Raw genomic sequence first — 24,353 nt, 5'->3', positions numbered from 1 at the left:
TCATTTCTTCAAGTTTTTCAAATTTTCACTCACCAAACTTAAAACTTAGTATTAAAGCAAATTTATCGATAGAAAAGAAAGAATAGTAAAACACTAAAATAGCTTCTAAATGTTCAACAAATGGGATTCCATTTGCATCATGTTGCAAGGTCATGAAGTGCACTTGAGATGTATAAATGAATGTCTTGATTCACATTAATCTTCAAAGAGAATTACAACAAAGATTAACCATACATGCCCAGAAGTACATGACAACACCATTCCACCAGATGAACAAGTCACTAGAGAAAGTTAAAACTGATACATAATGATACAAAATAGGATACACAGGGCAACTTTCTAGCCTCGTATGCAGATGACCCCTCCCGTCTATAACTTCAACATTAAGCCCTGGCAACTTCTGAGCCAGCAGCTTACATATTTCAAAACTTACTGCACGATTAGACACCCAAAGGGCTCGCATTGTCTCCAACTTTGAAGCATTGGACAACAGAGACTCATTGTCAAAGTGTAGGGTCAAAAATCAAATAACTGAGAAGTCTTTAATCCAGATAACAGCAACTATGCAACACTAAGTTATTCTCCATATGGCTGACCAGCAAATTATTCAGAGAAATTACTCGACATTAATCGTTCAGCTACATTATTTCAGTATACACCGAAGCTTATCTATGCTGTTTATTTATCCCTGGTAGTTTTCAGAATCAGCATAACAATGAATAAGTTAGGATTATTGTTCTTCTCTGAGAGACTTCTGCTTTGACAACTAGACAACATGCTCAGAAGGTATTAAGATGATAACCATGAACAACATTTCTATTTTATCACAAGCACAGTTAATGTACCGAGTCTCGAATGTTAAAACAAGCAAATCTATACAAAAGCAAAACACAAACTAGAACCTACCCACAACTGCTCCAAATTGTGACAGTCCCTGATGAGCTTGCGTATTTGAATGGCAGCATAGCTTAAATTCAAAGAGGTGAGTTTGGAGTGGACTGGATAAATAGTAGGTTGGCATGGCCTCCCAAACCTCACTCAAGCTTTGGAGTTGATTGCAGCCTAAAAAAGCTTGAGATACGTTTAAGAAACTTCAGAAACATCAGCCTGTATGTCAGCAGTGAGGATCCGGTACCATATTCAACCAACTGGGAGGCATGGCAAAGTAGCTATGGAAGTTTCTAGATGGACACAGCACGATTGAGCCGAAGAGTGCTTAAATGAGGAGAGCGAGAAACTAGACTCTCCAAAGCTGAGAAGCTGACACCAGAAGCCGAACAAGGAATGTTAAGTGACAAAAGCGGTGTGCATGGAGCTATCAGGAAAATGACTTAAGCCAATGGCCACTGAGGTCTTCCAATTCACTTTCTCCCAAGTCCAGTTCACTCAGATTCCTGCAGCAAATTGTGAGTTACATAATTGTAGGTTTTGAGGAGACAAATTGGATAATGAGGAAGCTCACGAGTGGACCGGCAGATCTAGATATTATTACGATCGCTAGTATGCCGGGTTCGGGTAAAACTACTTTGGCGTACAAAGTATACAATGATAAATCAGTTTCTAGTCATTTCGACATTCGCGCATGGTGCACAATCCACCAAGAATAATTTAGGAGTTGTTGAATAAATTTTTTAATCAAGTTACTGGATTGGTTCGAAATTGAGTGAGAATATTGATGTTGATGATAAGCTATGGAAACAACTGTATGGAAAGTGGTATCTTATTGTCTTTAGATGACTTGTGGGATACCACAACAGGGGATGAGTTAACAAGACCTTTTCCAGACGTTGAGAAGGTAGTAGAATTATTTTTACTACTCGAGAAAAGAAAGTGGCTTTGCATGGAAAACGACACATCTCTTAACCTTCAATTGCTCAGACCAGATGAAAGATTGAAGTTATTAGAGAAAAGGGCATTTGGAAAATGGTAGTTCTTTTCAACGAGATAGGTAAATACCCGACTTTCCAACTTCAGGACTTCTGTTTGAGAAAAGCAAGAAATGAAAAGTTGTTTGTGCATGACTTTCACATATACTTGAGTGCTTGTTCTTTTTTTGATATGGATACAGACGAACCAATACTGTTAGCAGAGGATACAAAGTTAGAGAACTTGAGATGTTTAGATAAACTTGTGGTTTCCTATTCAAAAGATACAAAAGATATTTTCAAAAGGTTTTCCAATCTTCAATTGAGTCTCAAGAAAGCATGGAATTATTCAACAGAGCGATATTGGTTCCCAAAATTGGATGTCTGTAATGAACTAGAATCGCTTACAGTAGGTTTTATAAGTACAAACACAAATGACAGTGTAGAGACAAATCAGCCATGGGATTTTCACTTTCCATTGAGTTTGAAAAATTTGTGGTCGTCTGACTTTCCTCAGACATCCAATTCACTATCAACAATAGGGAGACTGCCCAACCTTGAAGAGCTGACCCTTGTTGACTAAATTATCCAGGGAGAAAAATGGAACATGGGGGAGGAAGACACCTTTATGAATCTCAAATTTGTTTAATATGAGCCAACTGACTCTTGCCAAGTGGGAGGTTGGGGAGGAATCCTTTCCCGTGTGTCAGAAATTAGTACACTGGGGATGTCGTAAGCTTGAGGAGATTCTGCCTAGTTTCGGCGATATTTATTCATTAAAATTGAAAGACTTGTATAGAGCCCTAAACTTGAATATTCCGCTAAGAACATTAAGGAATATGCTGAAGATATTAGGGGAGGGGACGAGCTTCAAGTCCTTGGCCTGAATAATATCTCGTTATTTAAGCACCGTGCGTGAAAAGTAGTGAGCGCTCTTACCTTGGGAAATATGTAAGTATAGACGGAATTTATTACATATTCCATTTAATTTTATGTGGTAGAGTTTGACTGGACACCGAGTTTGAAAAAGGAAGGAACTTCTAGTGCTAAACATGCCATGTCATATTTGTGGCTATAAAAGCATGTCATTAAAGGTAAAATGAGAAATTTATAATTAAATTATTTTCAATTATAGAAAGGCATTGTACTATTAAAAACATGCTAAAAAGAAAAAGAGTGCCACATAAAATGGAGTAAGTTCTCTTCTTCTTTTATTCCGATTTCTTCAACCAGTGTAATTTTCTTTGCAGAGGGCGTGTAAGGAATACGAGATACAATTTTCTTTGCCAGTACATCAGCCTTAGAGGGAAAAGATAAACCCTCAGACAACTCTGTTGTGGTGAATAAGTACTCTTGTCAAGTTTCCCCTTTTTTTCTTTTAGTTAAAAACCAGTAGTCTTGCTAAGTATTCCAAAATTTGTTCTTTCAAAATTGTTGTTCTTGTATACTCTCTTTTCTTTTTGGTGTGGCTTAAATTGTTTGTATATAATATGTTACTCCTCAAGTCCATCATATAGTACATTATTGCAAATCTTATTGTGTATAAAGCAAATACACTAAAAAAGGGCATTCAAAAAAGAAATGAAGCAGAAAGTAGTACCTATCATCAGTTGCTTCGCTTTCAGAACTTCAGTTTCAGGCGTGACCATGATGAACCTGTTCTGCAAACCACACATTAATTAAATTGACATCATTTAATGGAATACCTATCTGAGATATACTACTCCTCAAATAGATAGAAAATGACAATACAGAAGATAACAAATAGCATTGGAAATGCTATTCCTAAACTTATAATGTGTACACATAAGGGTAACTCACACTATTTATCATATCAAGAGACCAGTAATACCAGATTTTCAAGATAAAGAATAGTGGAAAAACAATCAAAATATCAGAAGTGATGTACCTCCTCGATAAGCCAGCATGAAAACCCAAGCAACGTTTTGATTTTCATTTTTCATCTTCCACAATTGCATTGGATTCCTTTTCATGTGAAGTGATAAACCGAAATTGTATCAAAGTTATAACATAGCCGAATAAACCAAGCGAAAGAAATATTCACTTCTTGTTTTCCGCATGAAGCTCTGGTATCATGTCAAGGACGGAAGGATTCTCACTTATAGAGTTTACCAGTAACTTTGCTGTAGTTGCATCAAATGAGAAGCCCCTTACAGTCATTTCCTTCATAAAAGTTACCATTTCATTTATTTTCCTGCACCTAAGATAGCCTTGCATAATAACATTGCAAGTGACATTGTTTGGGAGACAATTGTTCCCCTCCATTTTTCTAAGCATATCTTTAGCTTCATCTAACAACCCTTTTAGACAAAATCCAGTTATCATTGTATTGTATGTTCTCGCATCCGGAAGCAATCCCATTGAATAAATCTTCTCAAAAATAGCATGAGCTTTATCGAGTTCACCATTTTTACACAATCCATTAATGATAATATTGTAAGATATAATATCAATATTTTCTTTCTTTCCAACCAACTTATTAAAGAGTGACATAGCTTCTTCAACAAGTCCGTACTTAAAATAACCATCAAGCAAAGTGTGATGAGTGCATAAGTTAGGTACTGGTCCAGTAGATACCATCTCAACAAACAATTGTTTTGCAACACCAATTCTTCCAACTCCAAACAGACCTTGCAAGATAGTATTGTAGGTAACAGTATTAGGTTTTGATCCCTTTCTAGAAATTTCACAAAACAATTGCATGGCCTTAGCCAAATTCTTTTTCTTACAATATCCGTTTATTAGTATGTTAAAGCTAATAATGTCAGGCTCAATGCCCTTCTTTATCACGATATCAAAAATTCTTCTTGCTCTATCTAGTTGACCACACAAACAATATCCATCCATAATCGCATTGTAGGTGATTATATTAGGCTCTACACCCTTTTCGACCATGAGTTTCATTATTTCCTCAGCATCTTCGACTTTTCCTTCTTTGCATAGTCCATCTATTAGTATGTTGAAGGTGCGCACATTTGGATAAATATTAAGGTTCACCATCTCAGAGAACAATATCTTAACCTTTCCCCACTGACCAATCCTACACAAACCATCAATTATTGTATTATAGGTGACTATGTCTGGAGGAATACCTCTCTGCTTCATCTCATTCAAAAGACTGATAGCAGCATCTAAGCTTCTGTCTTTGCAAAGGGAATCTATGACAATGGTGTAGATATATGTGTCGGGCTTAGTGTTCCCTTGTTCCATTAACCGGAGCAAACTTAAGGTTTTTTCAGTATGGCCCCTTTTGCTAAGCCCATTCATGACGGTTGCATACATGACTTCGTTGGGCTCACAAATCTTCTCTCTCACCAATTTTTTGAACAATTCAACTGCATCTTTTAACTTTATTTTCAGCAAAGATTCCCCTTATTAGAGTGTTAAAGGTGACAACACTAAATGGAATGCCATTCTTCAAGTAAATGGGTAACATCGAAAATGCACAATCAGAACAACCCATCAGACAATAACTATTAATCACGATATTCAATATGAAAACATTAATTGGGATACCCAATTTCTGCATTTCTCGAAAAAGAGAAAGGACAGTAGTGTAATACTTCATACTTATCATATTGTTAAACAATTTAGAGAAATCGACAAGTGAAGGAAGAGGTTTCATTCTAACCATTTGATTGAAGAGAGTAACAGCATCATCTAAACTCTTTACTTTGTCAAAATTTCTACTGTTTAACCCAACTTTACCCTTTCCTGAAATGGATTTATCAGAATAATCTCCTACTGTAATTGCAGAAGCAGAATGTGAAGTAGGCAAGAAAGAGATAAAGGGAATAGCATTGCCATTTCGCAGAGAAATTCTCTTCATCTTCAATGGCTAATGGATGTGTCAGTGTTGCTGTGCGTGCCCTAATTTATGGACTTCCATCTTTATTTCGTGTGCTTTTTGGAAATTTTTAGAATATTGGACAAGTAAAAAAGTGAATAATTTATTCCATTCGATTTATTGGTCGGTTTGATTTTTATACATCCCTATTGTCCATAACCTACTTTATGGAATTATATAAGTGTGTTGTTGTTTTTGTTGGATAATCTTAGATCTTGAAAAATGTTTTGGACAACAAGTAATTAATCTTGAGAGTTAAAAAAAAAAATTGTATTTTCTTGATATTTTCGTAATATGTTAAAAGTAACATTACAAAATCTTCTCCTACTTTTTAAATTTCATACACAGTGAAACTCCATTACATAATTGTGACCAAAAAATATAAACTTGAATATTGGATAAGTAAAAAAGTGAATAAAGTTGAATAACAAAGGTATTATACACATATTAAACTTGAATTAGAAGAGAATTAGAGACGAATGAAACATGTAGCTAATAAAATCAACCTTCAATGATCTGTAGGCCACAAAAATGAATTAAACTTGAACAAACAAATGTATTACACACACATTAAACTTGAATTAGAAGAGAATTAGACACGAATGAAACATGTAGCTAATAAAACCAGCCTTTGATGATCTGTAGGCCACAAAAATAAATTAAACTTGAACAACAAATGTATTACACACATATTAAACATGAATTAAAAGAGAATTAGACACGAATGAAATATGTAGCTAATAAAGCAGTCTTCAGTGATCTATAGGCCACAAAAATGAATTAAACTTGAACAAACAAATGTATTGCACACACATTAAACAAGTAAACAAGTAATCATGATAAACGTAGAAACAGAAATAAACTTTCATATTGAATCACAACTGAATACAAATCGTGTATCGATAACGAATTAGACATGCAATCTAATTCAAACCTTCAAACAATTAAACATTCAAACCTTTAGTAATTACAAATCTCTACTCAGAAATCACAATTTTTCAACTGATTCAAATCTGCATTCACCTAAATTTCGCAATTCTTCGGCAATAACCCCCGAATACACATCACTAAGTTCCAAAATTGAAGTATTAATGTTATAGAAAGTCGTGGTTGAAAAGCTAGGAAGGTAAGTATTGCCCTAATTTTGGAGAAAAACGTGGGTGAGAAGATTTGAGAGAATATTGATACAGCAAATTTGGAAAGAAACGGGAAAGAGAAAATCATGGATAAGAGTTTTATAAGAATAAGGACCGTACTTAATTTAATTCAAATAATTTGCTATATATGATTAAAATAATTATGTTGCTATATGTGGTAAATATTTTCCGAACATCGTACATTTAGGTGATTTACCCTTAGAAGTATATGACTACTTCCTTGCTTTTTCTGCTGCTTTTGGTGTAATAGCAAGTGTAAATAAGAGTACTATCTACTTTGGGGGTGTAGATCAAATGACAAAGAAGCTATATTTTGGTGGGGTTACACTTCTCTAAGGGGCATTTGCCTTTTAGATATTTGGGAGTTCTACTCTTGTTCTATGTCATTTGAGCGGAGGGTTATTCATAAATAATTTTTTTATCCTCACGAGGTAGTGATAAGATTTGCGTACACTCTATTTTTCTTAAACTCCACTTGTGAGATTTTAGTGGATATGTTGTTGTTGTAGTAGTAGTATTGTTCTTTGTTAATCTTTGCATGACAAAATGTTGAGAAGGGTCACCCATCAGTTTGCCAAAACAATTGACACTCTCCCATTTGTTTTACATGCACTGTTTTTTTTTGTTTATCAATTTCTTTTTTAAAAATGATATATTGTTATACTTGTAAGTAATTTAATTTAACTTTTTTTATTTTATGCTAATGACATTCTTTTATAATTATAAAAATCTCATAATACTTTGAGATCATAAGTTTTATAAGTTTATTTTTATTATTTAAATTTTATGTTCAATTAAATTATGTCACGTAAATTTAAACGAAAACATATTTTTTATCGGAGGGAGTACAAAGTACTTAGGGTACATTTGGACATTATCTCAAATTATGATGTGAAGTTAGGCATAGTTTCAAATATATATAATAAAATAATTAATTTATAACAAATATAACCATGTTTTTATTTGCATAAAAATAGCCAAAAGTCATAAAAAGTATACACTGACTATACATTATAATACACTCAAAAAGCTGAATATAACTTACTTATGCATGAGCTATACAATGTTATACATTATAATACACTCAAAAAATGCCATATAACTTGACTATAAATAAAGTATACACTGACTATACATGAAGTATACATTGACTATTCAATCCATATCAACTCAAAATCTTCTCTAAGCAGTCCTAAATTTTAGGTATGAAATAATCTTCTCGATGTTTCGAGTCTTTTGATCTATAATTTATTCGAAATGGTTCACGTTTGCGGAATGTCAAATTTTAAAGGAGGAAGAGGAGGGAGGACGACGAAGAATAAGAGAAAGGCTTAGGCTAAATAGATGGTAGGTAAAGTTTATGAACTGACAATCTACATAATTATCCCTTAAAGTTATTGATATGGAATCATGTTGATATGAAGTTGAAATTTTATTTGGATATCCAATTTAGATTTCTTAAGTTGTATTTTAATAAAAATAAAAATCTCATAAGTTGTGAAAACTATCAAAACTTTTCCAACTCATATATAATCTTATCAAATAAACAAAACATAGTTCATAAATAAAGTACTAGAATATCCTAAGACGCCATATTAATAAATCACATATCTTCATGTTCTTTTTATAAATAAATCACATAACTTCATGTTCTTTTTATAAATAAATGCTTGACATGCTATTACAAACTTTTAAATACACATAATTTTACAAAGATATCACTAGTATAATAAATACACAGCCGTAATTACTAGCTATTTTTAATATAATTCTTCCACGTGATACAAACAATCTATTTACGTCCAACATGCATTTTTTAAAAAATACTTCATTATAAAATTTTAAATACAAATACTTTTACAAAGATCCACTGATCCATTAAATCAACAATAATAGTAACTAGCTATTTTAAAACAAATTATAATCCTCCCACTTGGTACATACAATTTCTTTACATCGAGCGTGCAGGTTTTCTTTCGAAATTAAAAAATGAGTCTCTTTTTGTAAATATAAATTTATGGGATAAGTTTTATACTTTAAAAAAAATTAAAATTATTTTTTTGAAATTTAAAATTCTACTTTTTAGAGAATTTGAGATTGAAATCGTAATTTAAAATTAAAATTTAAAATTTATTAAACTGTATAAATAAATACTTATTTCAAGTTAAAACTTCAAATTTGATAAATAAGATTGTGTATTTATGACAATTACTGATTCTAGTTCTAGCAAAAAGGACCAAAAGAAAAGACAAAAAGAATCTATAAATAGACACCTGACACATTCCAATTGGATTGGCTAATGAGTAAAAAGTGAGAAAGAGATATAGATATTTGTTACCGTTTAAAACAGAACGATCTATTTTTTTAATCAATTTTTTTAGTCTATTAATAAAAAAAAATAGATCATTTTTTTTAAAACGAAAAAAGTACTTTCTTTAATCACTTTTACTTGTGCACTATAAATTTTGCGTGTCTCATAAAAACAATAATTAATATAAATATTTTATCATGATACCTATATTAATTGATATATAGTCTTAGATTTTAAAAATAATTTAAAAAATAAATAATTAATATTAAAAATAAAATGGAAGAAATAATAATTATTTGATATATTAAAAGTAACAATTAAAAGTAAAAAAATCTTTTAGAATAATCAACAAGTAAAATAATGTATTAGTAATATTTTTCTTGATTTGGCCTAAAATACATTTTGTCAAATACTTGATACTTCTTTTTATTTCATTTCTAACATTTTTTTCATTAGTGTTTTAAAAAATAATAATGCATTTTTATACTTATAATTATAGAAGAAAAATCACGATTCCAATTGTATAATTTTTAAATAACGATTTTAGATGATAATAAGTAAATTTTAAAAATATTTAATAATTTTTTTAACAGAAAAACACATGTAATATAAGCATGTTTTCAACCAGAAAAAGAAAAAAAAGAAAAAAAAGTGAGAAAAAGATATAGATATTTATAAGATTCTAGTAAGAAAGAGAGAAAAATATCTAGCTAAATCATCCACGCTGGCGTTACTGGGCCAATTTAGAATCAGATATTGCACTTTTTATCACACTTTTCGTCTTTATTTAATACCCCATTTTCCACCGCCACATACCCCACCCCCTCCTTTTTCTCACCCCAATTTCTTCCCGCCGGTGAACGTACCGGAAAATCCTGTTACTCTGATCCAATCCTCTACTGATATCACGGAAGATTAGATTTAAATCGAAAAAAATAAATTAAATTGTAATAAACAAAGAGAAAAATTGTAACAAGTTTGGGATTCGAGAAGGTTCTCTATGGGTGAAGAAGTGAAAATCACCGACGGTGATGCTTACGCCGGAGATGATAACCGTGTTCTCGAGTGGGAAGACGGACTTCCGAGTTTTGACGATCTGACGCCGTTATCTCAGGCTTTAATCCCGCCGGAGCTAGCGTCGGCGTTTAGAATCACGCCGGAGCCGACGAGGACGATGGCCGATGTCAATCGTGCTTCGGAGAGTACCTTTTCTTCTCTCCGTGCAGGACAGTTACATATGTTATCGGAGAAGTTTCATTTCAATGAAGGAAGGAACGAAGAGAGAAATCATGAGAATGACGAGGTGGATCTGACACGAGATGGATCCGAATCGAGGAAGACCCGGAGGATTGACCTGGAAATGGTTACGGAAGAGGCAGATTCTGAATTGAGGAATGAGAATTGTGGAGATGATAATTCAGCTAAGACGTTGAAACGGCCGAGGCTAGTCTGGACGCCGCAGCTGCACAAGCGATTTGTAGACGTCGTGGCGCATTTAGGGATCAAAAATGCTGTGCCTAAGACAATTATGCAGCTTATGAATGTGGAAGGACTAACAAGGGAAAATGTTGCAAGTCACTTACAGAAGTATAGGTTGTATTTGAAGAGAATGCAAGGATTGTCTAATGATGGACCGTCTTCGTCTGATCATTTGTTTGCTTCCACGCCTGTGTCGCAGAGTTTGCAGCAGTCTGGTGGTAATGGTCATAGTAGTAATGGTCATATGCCAATGCCTATGCCAATGCCAATGATGTATCCGCCGCAAATGGTGCCAATGCCTATGATGGGAATGTCAGGACATGGGTTTCATCATCAGTATAATATGGGGCAACCACGGGACTGGTCTGGAAATAAATTTGGTTCTTATCATCATGTTGCTCCTGGTGACAAATAGCTGTAGACATGAAAAAAAGAGGTTGGATTCTTGATTCTATACAAGTTGCAACTCTACTGTTTGTGAACTTTTTGTATGCTAATAGTTAATTGTTTGTACAGGGTTGGTTACTTGATTGTTCATCAGAAATCTCATTTGGTGGAATGCAAACTAGGAATTCCAGTTAGATCCTTTAGTCCTTTTTCTTACTTGTTTAGATTTGGTAGATTTATAGGTAAAAAGTTTCATAAATTGCTCTAAAGTTCTTAGAGCCAGGTCATTTCTGATTGTAGCTTCTTATTCAGAAAGGAGCTTAGAACATAATACAGGATAAAATTGTTGTTTCAATCACACTTTTCTTGAAAAGTAGTACAATAACCGGATTCTCTTCTTTTTGTGTTGATAAGTATTGCAGCTTATCTTTTGGTGTGCCAATGTGTTTATAATATACAAAATTGACGGCAAAACCAGTTTTTTCCTAGATGTGGGTGTAGAAGATATGGGAGTGACTGCTTACTCTTACATCTTGTTTAATACATCCTCCTTTTGATTGATTACAATTTTTTTTACTATGACAAAAAGCAAACTAGTTCCAAGAATTTCAGTCCATAGAACATTTTAACTAGCGATTAGTGTGGGCGATATGGTACGAGTCAAACTTTTTTATAAATTATTGGCGTGTAAGGAATATTTGGTGGTCATACAATGATCTTCATTGTCCTGGAAGTGTATTGTTGCTGATAAAATAATCGTATTCCAATTTCTATAGCTGCAGAAAGTAAGATACTAAAAGAATTTTTTTCTTGCCGATCTCTTGAAATTGATGCAAACTAAGATGGATGGTCAACTAAGAACATATAATGCCTTTTCTGCGCCACAACCAGCTCTTCAACGAGGGATCGACCCATTCTAATTTTGTAATGAAGCTAACAAAGCAAATAAATTTCTTTCTTTTTGCCTCCAACATATTGTAGCAGTAACTGTTGTAACACCTTTGTTGAAATCGTTTTCCTTGGGATTATATTTCTGCATTCTAGAAATGTTTCTGCTGTACCTAATGTTCTACCAGATATACCAGCACTTCAACGAGGGCTCGACCCATTCTAATTTTGTAATGAAGCTAATAAAGCAAATACATTTCTTTCTTTTAGCCTCCAACATATTGTAGCAGTAACTGTTGTAACACCTTAGTTGAAATCGTTTTCCTTGCGATTATATTTCTGCATTCTAGAAATGTTTCTGCTGTACCTAATGTTCTACCAGATATACATTGAGAGTTACTTGTATCTATTGGATGTCAAGAGTTACACTACATATGGCATTCTACATTTTGAGGGCATTAAAGTTTGATTTTGCTTTGACATTCATTTGTTTCATTCACTATCAAATGCTGGTTTCCCCTCCCCACCACTTACCATTTCTCGATGAAGAGGAAACATCTCGTCCCATTACTTGATTTCTTTCTGGTCCATTTACTCATGCATTGGTAGTTAAATATGGCTGTATAAAGGGAAACTAGATATCTTTTTTTTTACGGTGATTGTAAAGCGCATTTTCCCTTCACATTCAGAAAGAGTTGGCTAAGGGAAAAAAAAAGGTTTCATTCTGAATGTCTGATCAACATGTACAAATGAAGTTGTTGTTGCATTGGTAATTCTGGCTTGTGCTTTTACCTCAGAAGATTGAGTTAAAAATGTTAAACGGCATACTGGATTACATGTATTTGCCTTATTGATCTCTTCTAATATAAAAGGTATTTGTCCTGATAACAAAAATGTATTTGTCTTATTGATCATTGGTAATTATTAAAAGTTTGAAATGTTTATCCAATGAAACTCAGATCCACTGTAACTTAATTTGTATTGTGGACCAGCCAGATGCTTGAGCTTAGAGAATTTACAATAGATACCATGAGTCATACTGTGGTAACATCCGAGACAAATTTGAGTTAAGACAGCAAAATAGTACTTTGTTCGATCTATTCTTGTAAAACATTGATGTGGGTGTTTTCCTACAATAAATTTCACCCAATAACAGCAAATTGTTTGTACAATCCTTTTAATGATAAGTGTTAACATTTTGCTTAATGTTAGTATTACATATTTGTATTCAGTAATGATCAAAGACTCAATAATATGTTAGGAACTTGTCAGCTGCCTAACATGGGTATATGAAGTATAAATACCCTACTTTGCCACTTTATAGCCATATTTTCTTTCTATAACATAGTAATTGATTGTACCATACATCATTGGCCAACTTTGTGGCTCCTAAGTGTTTGTGCTTTCTTAAAGTTAAGTACAAATGACAAACATTTCATGTGGTTACATTAACTCTGAGGCAGCTTAAAGTTTTCCAATACACCTGAATAATCTGCTGCCCTGTTTTTCTGTTGATAACGTGGTGTCCGGGCAACCTTTCGTGCACCGCTACTACTTCAATGAGATACTTGCCATCTCCCACCAGCAGTAGGAATTAGGTAAGCTTGTCCACCAAGGTTAGGACAAATGGGAAGAAATCATAATTTGCTGCCCTGTTTCCCCTTATTTAACCACAACTTAAAGGGCAAGTTTTACAAAGTGGTGGTTAGACTGACTATGTTGTATGGGGCAGAGTGTTGGCCATTTAAGATCTTTCATGTTTAAAAGATGAAAGTTGCCAAGATGAGAATGTTGAGATGGATGTGTGGGCACACCAGGAGCAACAGGATTAGAAATGAGGCTATTCGGGACAAGGTGAGAGTGTTCTTGGTGGAAGACAAGATGCGGGAAATGCAACTGAGATGGTTTGGGCATGTGAAGAGGAGAGACACAGATGCCCCAGTGCGGAGGTGTGAGAGGTTGGCCATGGATGGTTTCAGAAGAGGTAGGGGTAGGCCGAAGAAATATTGAGGAGAGGTGATTAGACAGGACATGGTGCAGTTACAGCTTACCGAGGACATGACCTTAGATAGGAGGGTGTGGAGGACCCACATTAGGGTAGAAGGCTAGTACATAGTCTCATTATTCTTCCTTATTAGTAAGCGTATTACCATTTCTTGTGCTCTGATTTCTGTTATTATTTATTACGGTTTGTACTTTGATTACTCTATTTTATCTGTGTCGCTTTCGTTATTGGCTTTCCCATATCGCTTTGAATTTCTTAGCCTTATCTGACCTCTTTTTATGCTTTTATTGAGTCGAGGATCTTTCGGAAACAACCGTCCTACCTTGGTAGGAGTAAGGTTTGCGTACACTTTCCCCTCCCCAGACCCCACGTTGTGAGATTTCACTGGGTTGTTGTTGTTGATACATACTCTTTGAGGGGACACATTAACTGAATATCTTATTTTGGTCTAGATGAATTAGTCAATTTTGTGTCGTCTTCGTAATGTGAATATACATACATATATTTTTGACCATCAAAGGTGTGACTGAAATCATGTGGGATTAATATTTGAGAAGCTTTTGATTAATAACTTTTGTCAATTTACGATACTACTTGTAATTTCTTTGGTAGTGTTGCTTGAGCTTGAAGCCTTATATTGTAAATGTGTGTCCTTTCCTTCATGGGATGTATATGTATATGTCTATCTATGGACTATGTGAATGTGTTTCTCTTGTACTGTTCCTTTCTTTAAGCTAGTTCAGCAAAGCAATAGTGCAAAGCAACGGTGAGTTTCGGCTGATTGTTAGATACTGTATTGCCCCTATTTTAGTACTTTCTCTTCATATTCTTTTCTCGTGTTAAAAATTTGAAGAATATATTTTATGCAACTTCTATTGCTTTAAAACTCTGACTATGGGTGAGCTTTGCAGACCGCAACCGGTCCAAAGCCCAGATAAAGGAGGAGGGTTGATGGCCGACGGTAAAAATATTAACTATGAGAAATGTCTGAATATTATGGCTGACACTAGCTAATATCGATATTATTTGTCTTCCTGCATTGGTCTAAAATGTACATGTGGATGCACTGAATCACAACTCATGGAATTTATGTAGAATTTGAAATGATTTTGATAACTTTGGAACTTTTTTTTTTGAACTAACCACTTCTGATGGTGGCTTCTTAGAAAATGAGTGGAGTTGACATCCTTTCTTCTTGATCTTGTAGGTCATCTAGATTGATGCATGTGTCAATGTTGTTCACACTATCTCAACTCCAATTTCGAGGGAGATGATTTTCTTCAATTTTCTTGGCTTTATTAACTACTAATTTTCTGTTTGTCTTGTCTGTATATATTGATGTTCCTTTACTACTTCATTAGAGATCATGGTTAGGTTTTCCTTAATAAAAAGTCGTGGTTAGTTATGCACTTGTTCTCGATGGACATCACATAGAAATGTTTCTGAATAATAATTAAACAGCAGAAGTAAATACTCTTTTCAGATTAATCTTAGTTGTTTTTCCTAATTGTCTTTGTGGTGCTGTGTAGTTTCTCTCTCTTCTTACATCTCATCTTTCTCCTTTTATCTGCTGTTTGTCACTATGGCTGTGTATGTTAGCGACTACTCTTCAAATATGGGGACCGACATGTGCATCTGCGTACGTTAGCGACCCAAAAGGTAATACCAATTTCAGAAAACATCACTCATAGGTAACAAAGACTAGTGCTCTGAGTGCCTGCTCAAAGTTGGTGGAGAAGAAATTGTTTTAGTTCTCTTGGCAAAATTTACTGTCCCTATGTTTTTCTTGTTCTTGTCGGATGGTTACTGTCTCATTCAGGTGTTTCCTGTATTCTGGTTGTTTATTTGGTAGAAGATCCTATGTGGGTAGTTGCTAAAAGAGATGAGAGATATAAGTGAATAATTTTATCTCTCTTTTAGTTGCTTGTTTCTTCATCATGCTTTTCTGCTATTCTACTAAATATGTCATTCTTCATAGAGACATTATGAAGGATACAGCCTGTATAATAGAATCCTGTGTCCATTTATTTTGTTGATTGCTTTTCATTTGCCTTGTGTTTATACTCTGGATGGATAGAAACCGTACTGTTGAACTTGATTGTAGGTATGCAATCATCTCTGTACTCTGCGGTTTATCAAGCAATGGATAACTGTAATCCAGAGAAGTCAAAAGATCAAAGGTGGTTTGTTTCATATTTCACGACGGAGGGGTTTTGGAGTTTTATTTCATTATCTCTTGCATGATTTGCCTCCTGCACAAGGATCAAACGCCCTGTTTTTTGTAACTTCTTGGAATCACTGGTTTGATCGATTTTCTACTCGTTTATGTTGTGATCTTCTTGCTGTCCTTTTCTATTCAAGCGTGTTTGATATGATGGAAGTCATTTCTTATGAGAAGTTCCTTCTGTAAAATGCTCTTAGTAATATTGTTGGAAATTGTTTCACGGAAACACTGAACTTTCTTATCTCATTTTAACTTGTTTCCCTATACTCTGGTGACTGGATGAGATATGTAGTAGTAGCATTTTAAGTAATTACAGTATATTATTTGAGAGTGTGGGGAGTGTGTGTTTTGTTAAAAAAGCATATAGATTAATAATTTCATTCTGTTAAAACCTGTATCCAAAACACAGGTTTCCACTCATGTAAATAACTTTACCGTCCCTCTTCCCCTAGAACAAACTAATATTAATTTCTCAAATCCTAGTACACGTATTATGCAATTTATTTACAAGGCTTTAGGCCTAAAGTTGAGGAAGGAAAACCTTGATGTAGCTGGTAAAGAAAGTTGTTCCTCACGAGTTTGAGCAGTGGAAATGACCTCTAGCGAAATGCAAGATAAAGTTGTGTACAATAGACACTTGTGGTCTGGCCCTTACCCGAACCCCTGTGCATAGCAGGAGCTTAGTGCACCGAACTGAATGCAGCATGAAAATACTAGCTTTTCATCCGAGAGACACAAGTGAGTATCCTTTGGCGTGCTCTTTGTCTGGACAAGCCTTTGAGGACCCAAAGTGCATGTGACTCTCTAATGCTTTGCCTATCTGTATCTTCTTTCATTTCCTTGACAAACTGTTTCATTTCCAGCACTTAGTAGCGTCCTTGGAAACCGAGCTGGTACTCAGTATGGTAATGACTCAACTCAGCTCCCAAATCTTGCATACACTAGGTTGTGATCACCTTGATTCTAGACCTTGTTCAATAAAGAACTGGTTGCCTCTTTGTTGAATGGTGCATTTTCCATTTGGTTGTGTTGTTGAGACTAGGGAGCAAAAACAACCATTGGATTTCTCTACACCTCCCCCTTGAGGCGCGCCTTCATCCCTGAGCATACGGTCTACCTATGTGCTCTCAACGTCTTGAACCAGCATGCAACAAAATTTGAATGATGACATTTGCTTCAGGTATACCTTTTGCCTCTTTAAGCTGTTTACCAAATTTGCTGAGTTTTTGTATCTTACTTCGATTTAAACCAGGTATTTCCCATGGCAACATAATCTGATTTTCAGCTTCTCTAAGTCATCTGAAAACTTATGTAACTTCTACCCAACTACAGCCAGGAACCTTTTTCAGTTTCTTCTTCTTGATCACCCTTTTTACCTTCGCGACATTTACCCACTTACTCGCATCAGCATATAAACTTGATAGCAACACACTACTTCCAGCGCTCTCAGGTTCAAGTTTAGCCAATTTTTCAGCTGCAACCGCTGCTATATCCATGTTTCCGTGCTGCCTACATGCTCCTAATAACGCTCCCCAAACAAATAAATCTGGTTCAATTGACATGCTCTGAATCAAATTGTAAGCCTCATCGAGTTTCCCTGCTCTCCCTAAAAGATCCACCATACATGCGAAATGCTCCAATCTTGGCTTAATCACATACTTTTCCTGCATCAGTTTGAACAAACTTTCTCCATACTGCACAAGTCCAGCATGACTACAAGCAGTGAGAGCTGCTGTGAAAGTCAAGTGATCTGGTTTCCTATCTTCCTCTCTTAACATTTGATTGAATAATTCAATTGCTTCGCTGCAGTACCCATGATTCGCGTAGCCAAAAATCATCGAGTTCCAGGTTACTGTATTCCTGTCACGCGTCTTAGAAAACAAGTGCTTTGCTTCAGATATAAATCCACATTTTGCATACATGTCAATGAGAGCACTTTTTACATATACATCCTTCTCGAACCCCATCACTATCGCATAACCATGTATCTCCTTCCCACGCATCAAATCTACCACAGTTGCACAAGCAGGCAATATGCTACCGATTGTAGCTGAACTTGGACACATCCCATCATCCACCATTCGCTTAAACGTATCAAAAGCTTCCTTGTTATGAAAATTCTGCACAAGCCCGGAAACAATACTAGTCCAAGAAACTACATCTAGCTTAAGTCCATCATCGTGCATCAATTCAACAACTTTACAAACCATACCCCGATCATCTTCTTGCGAAAACCCTGCAATCAGAGTATTGTATGTCACCACATTAGGCTTCATACCTTGAACTTTCATTTCCTCAACCAAATCAAATGCTTCTTTAACGATCCCTTGTTGAACACAACCCGAAACCAAAGCATTCAACGCAACCAAATCTTTATCCACAGTACCATAAAACACCCTTTTCGCCTTCTCAACTCTACCACACTTTGAATACATATCTACCAATGCACTAACCACATACGAATCAAATTCAAACTTATTCTTCAGAATCACACCGTGCAGTACCTCCCCTGTTCGAAAATCATTGAACCGTCCACACACTTTTAGGACACTAGGAAGAACAAACTTATTCGGGTTCTTTCCTTCCCTTTGCATTTCATAGAAAACACTCATTGCTTCCTCGTAAAACCCACGACGAGCATATGCCCCGATGAGAACAATCCAGCGACGAATATCTGATTGGGGAATTTTATCGAACAGTTTACGTGCATGGGATAAATGTTTACATTCTGCATAAAAAGCAATAAGCTTTGAAGCAAAATGGGTTTTTTGAGCCAATCCATTGATGATTAAGTGTGCATGTAATGCTTTGCCTAATTGCAAAGCGCCATTTTGAGTATAGGTTTCGACAAGTTTTGTGTATAAGTCGTTTGCTTTGGTGCCTATGACCATTTCTCTCATGCTTTGGATAACTAGAAATTCCTTGTCAATTTAAGCATTTTGAGAGAGAAAAGAGTACTTGGGAGCTTGTTTGGATTAGCTGATGGTAAATAAGGACAAAATTGTTTCTTTGGAGAAGGCTTAAAATGTCCCTCAATTATTTGAATTGGTATAAAACTATTCTCTATCTTCGACCTTTTGACTTAAAAATATCTTTATTTCTAACTGCTTACATTTATAAGGTGGATGGAGGGCAATATTGTACGAAATCTCATAATTTAAAGACATTTTAGACCCTTCTTTGTTAAAATAATTTAAAATTACTTAATATATGGAAGTCCGGAGCCAAAATGGTCACTTTTTTCGTTCAAAATACACAAAGGGAAACTTATTTTGGAGTTAACTAAAACAGACACATCGCTCAGTGTCGAGCGATATATATTTTGCTTTTAACTGTCGTTTAACGGCGTCTATTCTTTTACATCTCGCTCACTATTGAGTTTCAGTGAATTTTTTTTTAATTGTCGCTCTTGGCTGAGCGATTGCTTTTTTTCTTTTTTAAAGTTTGTCGCTCTTGGCTGAGCGATCTTGCTTATGTTATTTAATGGATGTGCACCATGTTCTTTACTGCAGGGCAAAAAACAGAGTAAAAATAGGGCAAACAAAGAAAAATATTTACTTGTATATGGTATTACAGTAATACCAAGCTATGTTTCACTAACAAAGATTTATTTATTTATTAAATCAAGATATATATTATACAACAATTATAAAGTATTTATTTCACTAACTAAGTTTGTTCGTAATTTTTTTAATGAGATTTCTTTAATTTTATTTATTTGTGAAGTTCATTATAAAAAAATAATTTATTTTGCTATGTCAATATTTTTTTAATGATAAATTGATTAACTGATTTGTAGGGATAGTAAAGAAGATGTTGAGCGAGAAACAAATAATAAAAAATAAAGAAGAGGATTGCTCAATGTTGAGCAAGAAACAAAAAAAAAGAGAAAAAAACGAAATCGTTCATTGTTGAGCGACAAACAAAAAATGAAAAATAAAGAAGAAGATCGCTCAACGTAGAGCGAGAAATGGAAAAATAAAAATAAAGAAGAAGATCGCTCAACAGTGAGCTAGGTCAACATCTCAATATATATATATATATATATATAGGATATGGGAAAAAGTCCTGATATAATTCTCAACTTTGTCATTTATAGGTTATAGCTGATATATCCTCCGTAATGAAAGTCACTTAAATATACCCTTATCATTACACAAATGGTGTACATATATTCCTATCATTACAAAAGTTGCTCATATATACTCCATCATTACAAAATAGCTAACATATATCATTTTCATCTTAAGAAAGTGAAAATAATAATTTTTTGATTTTTATTTTTTTTTAAATTTTTTTATGTATGTATATTTTTTTTGAGAAAGTAAAAAAATAATTTAAAAAATATATATCCATACATGTGAATTTTTTTTGGCAAAGTTTAGGGGTATATATGTAACACCCCGAAAAGTTCTATGCTAAGACCCGAATCATTCTTGTTTGCGTATAGGCCCGAATCCAATAATTTTAATTGTAATGTAATTGTTATGACTGATTCTTTAGGGCTTGAAGTGTATTTGAAGTGAATTAGGGTTACAATAATCCTCTAGCACAAAGTTGAGTTGAAAGCTTTCTTATTGATTGAGTTTCGATATAAGATTTTACTTGAGTCAACTTCGAACGATCATATCTCCTAGAATATAACGAATTAGGCGTCTCATTACCTATCAAATTAAAGGTCTTTGAGTCTTCTTTCCAACGCCACCAAATTTGCCTCATTTCGAATTCAGAATAAAAAGTTATGGCCGTTTTACTAGAGGCTATCAAATCATCAAATTTACGACTCAACATTACGATTCGTAGAGTTTTGTACGAAACATAAGAACGACTCGTAGAACCTTTGAATACTTAGAAAAATTTCAGTCTTTAGGGTCTTTTCTACTAGTCTTGATTACGACTCGTAGAACCTCCAAACACTTAGACAAAAATTTAAAAGTAAAGTCATTCCTACGAGTGATGATGCGAGAGTCTACAAGTTGTAGAAACGACTCGTAGGAGAGATTCAAAAACTCAAATTTTCAGAGTTTGACAGGACGAGTGGATCCTACGTCTAGTCAAAGTTTCGACGAGTCGTAGAAAAGACCCATATATGGTTATAATCAGATTTTTGTGGAGGATAGTTTGGTCTTTTCCCATCCTTTTCCAATCAAAACCTTGAATTTTTAGGACTATTTTGAGTCCCTTAACAGTACCCTATATGCCCAATCCTTCATTGACACTTAGTTTATTTGAGAGCAAGGATTAGAGAAGAGAAAGAAGCTAGGGTTCAAGTGTTCACTCTCACCTTCCAACTTTTGATTATTCTTTGATTTCTAGGTATGTAAGGCTACCCATAACATGGATTGAGTTCATCTACGTGCCCTACATTTTCAGTTTGTTGAGTTGAGATGAGTTTCGAAGTTCCATAGATCGAGTTCTTGAATTATTTATAATTCCTATTGAGTCGTGTATATGAATTTCAATGTGTTATTGTACATGTATTATGATATTCCTTGATGAGTTTCTTGAGTTGAGCCTTGTTGAGAGTGTGGATTCGTGTTTGCATTCACATGAACCCTAAGTGAGATTTCATTGTACTTTATGCATTGGAGTTTTAAAGTTGTGAACGTTTTTGCATTAAATATTTCATGCGTTAGTTTGAGTTTAAAGAATGACGAGTGTCATCTTTGATTGAGAAAGAGTTTGAGCATGAGTTGCGAAATCTCTTGAGTAGTATCTTGAGCATGAGTATTCTAAGTATAAACGAGTTGAACAATATTTCACTAAAACGTCTATTTTGAGATGAGTTGAGTTTGAGTTAAAGTTCAAAAGAGAATAAATGAGTAAATTGAGCGATTTTCTCACTTAATGTATATGAAGATAATAGAGTATTTTGGGAGTAGTATTGAGCACCGATATAGAGTAAGAGTAGAGGCAACTCCAACCCCATAAACTATGTAGCTAGCGTAGTATGGAGGCTATGCCACTCTTGTCCCAAAAAAGAATTATTATATTGGATCCATGAGGTTGAGCGTGCTTTGCCCTGACAAGGTGTTGGACAGTTGTGGCAACGATAGTTTTAAGCATTGTATCATCACTAGCTCATAAGTGATGGTTATCGGTTAGAGAAACTCTCCAAGAGTAAAATATTATTATTTTTATATATTAAGTTGCATCTCTTACTGCGTATCATTTAAAGTATTATATTATTTTACTTCATGTTTATTGAGTTGAGTCATTTCAGAGTGAGTCCCTTGAGTTGAGTTGCATGAGATTGAGTATTGTTGATTATGTTCATTTCCCGCTATTTTACATACTCGTACATTTCATATACTGACGTTATTTGTCCTCCATCATTTTATGATGCAGATACAGGTGATAGAGGTCCTCAACAGACGCATCGTTGAAGACTAAACCCCCTCCAGCTTTCAGTGAGGCCTCCTTGCATCCGGAGGACTTTATTTATATTTCTTTCATTCATTCTTCTTTAGATAGTCAATTGAGGTAGCCTTGGACTTGTATTGGCAGCTTTCTAGTATTGAGTTAGAGGCTTCATGGGCTGAGTCAGAGTTGAGTTGGATGAATTTCTTTCACAGTTTGTTTTTTTAAAACTTAATTTCATTATTGAGTATATGACATTGAGTCACATCATGCTTGAGTATTTTTCAACATATTATTTCATTATTCATGATGTTTTGAGTGTCCACTTGAAGTATCTGTCTTTGGAGTTATATTAAACCTTCCGCTGAGAGCTTGGATGTGTGATTAGATCAAGTGGTTCGCTTGGGGACCAGCAATGGTCTTCGAGTGCTAGTCACACCTAGGATATTCTCTCGGAGCGTGACAATATATAATCTTTTTCATGCATGAATTATTTTTTGACTTTTTTGATTATCATTATTTGAGTTTCTGCTTCTTATTTTATTTTTATTTTTTCATTCTTTGGTGTAAATATAAGAGAAATAAAAAAAGTGTGAATGAAAAAAATAGAAAAAAATAAGAAAAAAATTTTAAACTATTTTTTTGCAGCTATATTGTAATTTAAAACTAATTTTTTGTTGTTATATTGTAATTTAATTTTTATATTTATAAAAAATATTTGGGGCAGGTATAATAAATTTTACAATAAAAGTAGTGAGAAAGATAAATTTGACTATCAAAATAATAAATTCAAATTAGTCGTTGAATCAAAAAAGTCAAAAAAATAAATTATATGTCAGAAGGATCAAATATACCCCTATATGCTTTATTTTTTAATAAAAAACTTTAAAAAATTAAATTAAATTTTTCACTTTCGTTAGAAGAAAAGGGTATATGTGAGCCATTTGTGTAATAATAAGGGTATATATGTCTAACTTTCATAACGAGTAATATATCAGTTCTAAATGACAAAGTTGAGGAATATATCATACCCTTTTCCCATATATATATACATGTGTGTTATAAATTAATTAACTCGACAATTTTATAAAGGAAAGAGAGTAAGGGAATATAGAGAGAGTAGAATTGATTTTCTTATTTTCGTCTCAGTACATCCATTTTCTTCTAACAATCTTGCCTATATATGGCATAATAAGAAGAAAAAATACCAAGTGGGCAAGTTGTCCACTTAAAAGTGGGGCCCACTTAGAAAATTACATCCAATTTGCAATAGAAAGAGACATCCAATTTGCAATACTCCCCCTTGAATGTCCATGTAAAAAAAACTTTACAAGAAACGATATACATAGTTATTGTAAACATTCATAAATATTGTATCTCGTTAAAGTCTTACTAGAAAAAACCCAGTGGGAAAAAGCCTCGTGAAAGAAAAGAGTACACATATCTGGTAATATGCCTTGAGTACTGCCTCATTAAAAACCTTACCAAGAAAACCCAGTGGAAAAAAACCTTGATTAAGGAAAAAAGAGTGCAACGCGTATTTTACTCCCCTGATGAAAACTTCATATGATATTTTGGAGACGACGCATTCCAACCTTATATCTCAGCTTCTCAAAAGTTGATGTTGGTAATGCCTTTGTGAATAAATCTGCAAGATTATCATTTGAACGAACTTGTTGTACATCAATATCACCATTCTTTTGAAGATCATGTGTGAAGAATAATTTTGGTGAAATATGTTTTGTTCGGTCTCCTTTTATGAAGCCACCTTTCAATTGAGCTATGCACGCGATATTATCTTCGAATATA

General features: G+C 34.2%; 2 protein-coding genes and 1 pseudogene across 2 annotated transcripts; 1 reads left to right on the top strand and 2 right to left on the bottom strand.

Annotated features, from left to right (window-relative positions):
- Nucleotides 1-155: 155 nt before the first annotated feature.
- Nucleotides 156-5,849, bottom strand: LOC129900761 (putative pentatricopeptide repeat-containing protein At1g12700, mitochondrial; annotated as a pseudogene).
- Nucleotides 5,850-10,005: 4,156 nt separating this feature from the next.
- On the top strand, nucleotides 10,006-11,464 carry LOC129901283 (transcription factor LUX-like). Its single transcript, XM_055976419.1, has 2 exons — nucleotides 10,006-11,116; nucleotides 11,197-11,464. Exon 1 carries the CDS (start codon nucleotides 10,202-10,204, stop codon nucleotides 11,093-11,095), a length of 894 nt encoding a protein of 297 aa, XP_055832394.1. The 5' UTR covers nucleotides 10,006-10,201; the 3' UTR covers nucleotides 11,096-11,116; nucleotides 11,197-11,464.
- Nucleotides 11,465-16,215: 4,751 nt separating this feature from the next.
- Nucleotides 16,216-19,276, bottom strand: LOC129901282 (pentatricopeptide repeat-containing protein At5g59600). The gene has a single exon (XM_055976418.1). The coding sequence runs from the start codon at nucleotides 19,082-19,084 to the stop codon at nucleotides 17,492-17,494; it is 1,593 nt and encodes a 530-aa protein (XP_055832393.1). The 5' UTR covers nucleotides 19,085-19,276; the 3' UTR covers nucleotides 16,216-17,491.
- Nucleotides 19,277-24,353: the final 5,077 nt, after the last annotated feature.

Source organism: Solanum dulcamara, chromosome 8 (genome assembly GCF_947179165.1).
Source record: "Solanum dulcamara chromosome 8, daSolDulc1.2, whole genome shotgun sequence".
NCBI classification, from domain to species: domain Eukaryota; kingdom Viridiplantae; phylum Streptophyta; class Magnoliopsida; order Solanales; family Solanaceae; genus Solanum; species Solanum dulcamara.
The sequence above is the reverse complement of the archived record's forward strand: the minus strand, read 5'-3'. Positions and strand labels throughout refer to the sequence as shown.